Genomic DNA, 7,139 nt, shown 5'->3' with positions numbered 1-7,139 from the left:
AATCTACTCTCCCCGCCCCACATCCCAATCAGATGTGCTAACCCCAAAATGTGCCCATCTTCCTCTTTGGGGATTTGTGGTCATGTCTGTAACACAATGGTTTGGCCTAAATATGCTCCTTCTGGCTCTATGGCAATCCTTTAAATCAGAAGTCCTGGGGTCTCCTTTATTCCTTCCTGAATTGGGACCTAACAAGGACATTGTTATGGCCAGCACATTCAGTGAACAAAAAAATGGTCCCATCTCGCGTTGTCATGGAATCCTCAGTAGATTTAAAATCAGAAGACAAAGCTGCTGCCATTTCCTAGTTGTGGCTCTGGGCAAGCCATTTCATATTTCTGAACTTGTTTCCTTCTCTTTAAATTGAGGATAATATTGTCTTTACTTCACAAGAATACAAAGGATTAAAGGAGATGTAATGGCTAAGCAAGAAGCCCTGGTGGTGCAAGTGATTAAGTACTTGGCTGCTAACCCAAAGTCAGCGGTTTGAACCCACCAGCTGCTCCATGGGAGAAAGATGTGGTTTGTTGTTGTTAAGTGCCGCTGAGTCGGTTCCGACCCATAGCGACCCTGTGTAAGGTTTCCAATGAGCAGCTGGTGAGCTTGAACCACCCACCTTGCAGTTCAAATGGCTTTGCAGTCTGACACATTAACCTACAGTGCCACACCAGGACTCCGAAAGATGTGGTAGTCTGCTTCTAGAAAGGGTTCAGCTGTGGAAACCCTATGGGCAGTTCCACTCCAAAACCCTGAGTCAGAATCGGGTTTTGGTTTTGGAAGAGCGCAGCATAGCACCTAATGCAAAGCTCAATGCACATTTCATTTGTTCTCAGCTGTAGCTATTCAACTTGAAGAAATACCATTTCACTGGATTATCCTCTTGTTCTTTTAAGTCACATGTATCTGGAACCAAACCAACACTGTCCAGAATCGCCTATATTACCCAGGAGAAAATATGACGTAGAAACAACCTAGGTTTGAACTCCAACACTACCACTTCTGAGCTGTATAATTTGGACCTGTCTACCCGGAGTCCTGGTGTGGTGCTGTGGGTTAATACACTGACTGCAAAGTTGGTTTGAACCGCAAGGTCAGTGGTTCCAGCGTCACCAGTCATTCCTCGGAAACTCTATACAAGGTCGGAACCAACTCTACGGCATGTAACATCATCATAACCTATAAAAGGAACATAACAACATGTACCTCATGGTTGCTGTTAGGACTGAATATGATGTGTAGAGTGAATTCATGTTTTGGTTGTTAAGTGCTGTCAAGTTGGTTCTGACTCATAGCGACCCTGTATAGTGTTTCTGAAGAGTGGCTGGTGGGTTTGAACTGCTGACCTTTCCGTTAGCAGTCCAGGGCTTATCTTACAGCTCCACACCAATAGAGAGAATTGGTGGCTGTGTGCCGTGGAGTCGGTTCCGACTCATAGCGACCCTGTACAGGGTTTCTGAGGCTGTAAATCTTTACAGGAGCAGAAAGCCTCATCTTTCTCCCGCGGAACAGCTGGTAGTTTCGAACTGCTGACCTAGCAGTTCACAGCCCGATTTGTAACCACTACGCTACCAGAGCTCCTTAAACACTAAAAATTTGACTTCGGGTGTGGTGCTATAGGATCAGCACTAGACTGCGAACTACAAGGTCAGCAGTTCAAACCCACCAGCTGCTCCTTGGAAACTGTAAACAGTATCACTATGAGTCAGGGCCTATTCAAGAGCATTTAACAACAACAAAAATTTGGTAACTATTATGACTTGCCTGGTGAAAAAAGTAGTTGCTGTGTGAATGCCCCTGGAAACGATGCATGTGATCATGCTGCCCCCTTGTGGATAAGGTGGCATGCAGTCCCAGAAGGAGAAGGAGAAATCAGATCATACATAAAAGGCTATCCTCTTCTATTAGGAAGCTCATGCTCTACCCTGAAATTTTAGTGAACATCTAATCCAGAACTTCTCAAACATTAATGTGTTTGTTCAAATTAAGGTCAGATTCTGACTCAATAGGTCTGAGACGGGACCAACATTCTCTAACCACTCCTAAGTGACGCTGAAGCTGCTGACCTGTATATATTATTCAGGAATGGTATAACAGGAATGGTTTATTCAGGGCTTACCATGTACATGAGAGTTCATGAGAGTCAGTCATCCTATATTAACTTAAGTCCTCAGGACCTTGTGGGGTAGGTACTAGTTGTGTCCATTTTTCAAATGAGGAAATTATACAAAGGAAGTAAGCTGCTGTATCTAATAGCCAGTAATAGCAAATAGTTGTATCAGTAATATCAAATAGCTGTATCAATTAGCTCTAAATTAGAGCCTTGGGCTCTAATTTAGGCACTTCTGGTTCCAATGGTGTGTGGATGCCAGGGCAGGAAAACCAGCATGGGTACTGACTGCAGTGGTCTAGATCAGAGATGATGGGGGGTACGCTAGGGTAGTAGCTGTGGGATGGAAAGGAGAGGCCTGGAAAAGAGAACAGGCAGGATTCAGTAGTAGACCGGATATGAGTATGAGAGAGGGATCAGTCTAGAAGATACTCTAGTGTCTGGCTGAGCAACTGGGAATTTGAAGGTACCTGCTATTTGCTGAATTGGGAAACATGAATAATTAGTTTCAAGTGAGTTCAGTTTTAGAAATGGTCAATATGAATCACCTTTCAGTCATCTGGATGAGACAGGAGAAGGTAAGTAAGTGAACCAAAGCTTCTAGAACTCAGGAGATGTTCTGGTTGTGGACAAAGTCTAGGTATTGGTGTTTGTAAAGCCCTAGTGACTGTCATCATCTGGACAGCACAGACTAAGGTCTGCCACAGGAATCTATGTCTCTGTGGCCATTCCACTGGGCATTCTGGAGTTGGGGAGCAGGCAGAGCATAGCATTCTGGGCCACAGGGAAAGGGGTTTTGGTTTCTGAAGCTCTATGGAGACTATGGACTCCTGATGTGGTGCTGTAGGAGCAGCACTGGACTGAACTACAAAGGCAGCAGTTCAAACCCACCAGCTGCTCCTTGGAAACCCTATACAGGGTCACTATGAGTCAGAACTGATGCTATACACTTAACAACCACAACATGGAGACTATAAATGGACAGCTTCCTGTCCTCATATGAGAACTGGACAATACTATATGACAAAGACCAGACTAATAAAGGTTGGGAAATATTTATTTTCTTTAAACAAGGTCATAAATAACAAAGAAACAAATTAGGTCCCTGACTCTGGACCGTGCAGCAGGACAGGGATAGGAAGTTGTTGGGTGGAAAAGTGGAGGGGGTGCTATGCATCACCTAAGACAGTCACAGAAAAGATGGGCTTCAGGAGACTGCTCCCCCAGCCCTGGGAAATGGCGTGCCTGGGCAGCAGGGGGGGCCACAGTGCCATGAGGTGGCAGCTGGAAGGGCAAAGGGAGTGGGGACACTGGGTTGGACTGTTTCTATGAAGAGTGACAAGGAAGCTACAAATGGCAGAGAAGCTGTGGGTCTTGAAAAGGCAAATGGGCACTTGCACACCTCCAGGGACTAACGATGAAAATGGTTTAATTTGACTATTAACAGGAATTCCACAGACTGTGGCTTTGTGCATGGGCTGTGTTTAACCGGGATGCTCTGTGGCAGGTGAGGGCTCAAGAGGCCCCTGGAGCAGCCTGGCCTCAGCCCAGGGAAGGTGCCCCGACATGTAGGAGAAGGAGAGGGGGTGGGGCTCTCCTCAGAAGGGAGGCCATGTGCTTGGACTGACTGGCCCTGATTTTCTGGCTGGTTGCTTTAGGATGGGATCGTGGCCTCTCTGGGTCTCCCAAGCCTGAAAGAGTTGAAAGTGGGATAGAAAGATACCTGACTGGTGTTTTATTTGCAAGGGAAAATAAGGACCACCCTCTGCATAGTCCATCCCATGAGGTAGGGCAGGACCATGCCAAGAACAATCTCAAGGAATGGAGGTCCCTGAGCCTGGGGAAATGTCTGGACCCAGAAACAGGGTCCTTGGGCAGCTCTAATGGAGGCTTCACCCTAGGCAAGGCTGGGAGGGGCAGGGGCTACCTCTGTACAGGAAAAGGGGTAGGAGTTGGGGAGCCCTGGATTGGGAAGACCAATGCTGGTCAAGGGCCCTGGAAAACAATGCTTTTGGCAGGAACAGATGAAGGGTCTATAAATCTGGGGATGCCCATTTGCAGGGAGCCGGTGTCACATGGCCGGGCAGGATGGTGAGGAGGAGAGAGCGGCATCACAGTGACCTCTGGTGCGATGTATTTATAACAGAGCTCAATGTTGAGGGCGGGATGGACAGCAGGTCACTAACAGCCAGGAAACACACTGTCAGGAGTGGAAAGAGAAGGGGAACAAACGTCAATAGTGCTGAGACTAGGAGCTATACGAGTCCCGTGGCCTGGCTGGCTTTCTTCAGCAGCAGGCAGAAAGCACAGAACTTCTTTAGGAGCTTGGATAAGTCAGATTCCCATCTAAGACTTCTGGTGGATGAGGCTCCCAAGAGAGAGTGAAGGGGCAGACACAATTTTACCTCAACCTCAGTAACTACTCACTGGACTGAACCACATAGAACAGTCAACTATGGGATTGTAGACACATGCATGATGAGGATAGAAAGGGCGGTATGTATGGTGACTCAAACCAGATTAGGGGTATGACAGATAGATATTTACAACCTGGCATATATCTGTCTGTCAGAGGAGATCAGCATTTCTGAGTTCTTAAGCTATTCCTTACCATTGGAATCCACCGATGGGTTCTGCAAACCTATGCCGGATCAGGAAAGTAGCAACAGCTTCAGCTACCTAAAGAAGGGAATGATATTCCAGATCACATGAAGGTTAGATTCTGTGGGCTTCTGCTGGAAGGTTAGATTTATTGCAGATTCAAGGGTTCCATAGGTCTGAGGAGCTTGAAATCAAAAGACCCGAGCTCCTGGCAAGATTGGGAGACTCCTCTCTACTATCCTTATGGCTCTAGAGAGGTTCACAAGAGTGATGTGAAGGACTTATCTGTTTTTCCCTACAGGAGGAGCGCATATGAATTCCTATTTGTGCCTGCAGTTCATGGAGTCGGTTCCATCTCAATCATCCCTTCTACCATCTGGCTTTTGGGAGGAAATGGAGAAGTAGTGTTTAGGATTGTAATCACAGAGCCCTGGAATGAAATACCAGGGGTCAGCAGCTTCTCAGTCTATCTAGAGAAAGCTAAGCCCATAGGCAGGGAGAGGTTTGGGGAGCTGGAGGAAATGCATCTGAATAGGCCCCACACAGCTTCAGGCAATGCAGGCTGACTCAGAAGTTCACCCCATCCACTGTGAGAGCCCAGGTTACTCTAACAGGTGGTCCTTGTACTGTCCTTGAAAACCAGACTCACCTTGTCTGGGGCATCCTCATGGACTGCATGACCACACTGAGGTAGGACCTGCATCTGGAACTTCCCTGGAGAGAAAACAAACCCAGACAACTTCAGAGAGGAAAACAACCCTTAGCTTACTACCTCTGCAGCCTCATAGTCACTCCAGGAGCCCAGGTGCTCCCCATTTTTACTCCATTCCTCAGTACCATGGACCCAGGAACTGAGCTTTGATTAGGATGGTAATATTTAGAAGTGTAATCTTGGGGAAATCACTTTTCAACCTGTAATACTAGTATGTACTTACTTTGAACCAGGAATAGGAATAATTCTGTTCTGAGGGGATTTATAGTCCACTGGAGGAGTAAAACAAAACCAATAAAAATCTAGCTTAGTCATTTCTCCCTTCTATCATAACCTCCCTTAAATCATAATGATCAGACCAGAAGCTTACAACTCCAATCCTCCCACCCCCTCCCTGGTCTTTCTACTAACTCAGGCTCTGGCACTAGAAATGTATGAAAGGGTTTCAAAAAATTCATGGACAGATTCCATTACTTTTCAACTCCATTTTTCCACCAACTTTTTGAAGCTCCCACCCCATATTTTTAATTTCTCTTTAGAAGAATATGTTTAAGGAATCAGGGAGAAGTCACACATGCTAATAACACTGTGTCAGGTACATATAAGGAATCCTATTGTGCTGTAGGATAAGAGCCACCATAAGGATGGTGGTTCAAACCCACCAGCCACTCCTTGGAAACCCTACATAGGGTCACTATGAGTCAGAATCATGAGTAATCCTCATATATTATTCTAGGAGGTGGGAATTTTTCCAATTTCTTCTATCCCCATTTATAGATGAAGAACCAAAGGCTCATACAACCTAAATTATTTGTCCAAGTTGCATCATGAATAAGCAGTGAGTTTCTAGGATTCTACAACTAATTCAGCTAGTTTGAACACAGTGCTAGGAAGGCTGTATAAATCAATGCAGGCTTAGTCTCCTTGTTTTAGGGAACAACCCTCATCCTAGCCAGTGCCATACCAGGATGACTCCTAATATGTACTTGGCACAGTGGTTATGGGATTGGACTCTTGGTGTGGCGCTGCAGGATCAGCGCTGGACTGCGAACCACAAGGGTCACTATGAGTCAGAACTGACTTGATGACACTTAACAACAATGGATGCTCTGAAAGAAAAGGTGGGTGGCCTTGGCATAATCCATGCTGAGGGAACAAGAGCATATCTAATGAGGAACTGTGAGTACTTGCTGAATATAATCTTACCTGGCCTACATTTTCTCATTTAAGCTTCATATCCTTGTCTCCATTTTATAGACAAAGAAACTCAGGATTTAAAAGTTAGCAATTCACTCAGGTCACAAAACCAGAACAATGATTGTCTGGTTCCTAAGCTAGTGGTGGACATTGGTTCTGAATGCTATTCCAGTGTAAGTCAGTTACTGTCTTTCAGACAGTAACAGGGACCATGTCTGATTGATCTCTGTATGTCCAGCATCAAACAGAGGTCTTCCACAGAAAGGGTACAGAAGAAAATTTGTTTTAAGCTAAGCTCAGAGTGTGTGTCTAATCCTAGCATCACCAACATCAGTGCCATAAAAATCATAGTCCCAGTCTGTGGTCCTGCTCCAGGTCTTAGGATATACTATGTAGCTGGAGGCAGTTAAGAGTATTAGGGTTGGGCACAGGAGAGCCTGGGTGCGAGGGATGGGGGCAATATACAGGGAGGGAGAGGAAAAGGGAAAAACGGGGCAGCTGGGAGAACAATTGGGCATAAGT

At 45.8% G+C, this 7,139-nt stretch overlaps 1 protein-coding gene across 2 annotated transcripts in view; it reads right to left on the bottom strand.

The window, feature by feature from the left end:
- Positions 1 to 4,288: 4,288 nt before the first annotated feature.
- The window catches only part of PPME1 (protein phosphatase methylesterase 1), an 86,481-nt gene continuing 83,630 nt past the window's right edge, over positions 4,289 to 7,139 (bottom strand). For both annotated transcript variants that reach the window (XM_006875408.1, XM_006875409.1), the window contains exons 12-14: positions 5,358 to 5,422; positions 4,719 to 4,786; positions 4,289 to 4,307 (exon numbers count right to left, since the gene is read on the bottom strand). In XM_006875408.1, the coding sequence (XP_006875470.1) occupies positions 4,289 to 4,307; positions 4,719 to 4,786; positions 5,358 to 5,422 (152 nt within the window). The remainder of the gene's footprint in view (positions 4,308 to 4,718; positions 4,787 to 5,357; positions 5,423 to 7,139) is intronic.

The sequence above is a fragment of the Chrysochloris asiatica genome, unplaced genomic scaffold (genome assembly GCF_000296735.1).
Source record: "Chrysochloris asiatica unplaced genomic scaffold, ChrAsi1.0 scaffold00326, whole genome shotgun sequence".
Lineage (NCBI taxonomy): Eukaryota > Metazoa > Chordata > Mammalia > Afrosoricida > Chrysochloridae > Chrysochloris > Chrysochloris asiatica.
The sequence above is the reverse complement of the archived record's forward strand: the minus strand, read 5'-3'. Positions and strand labels throughout refer to the sequence as shown.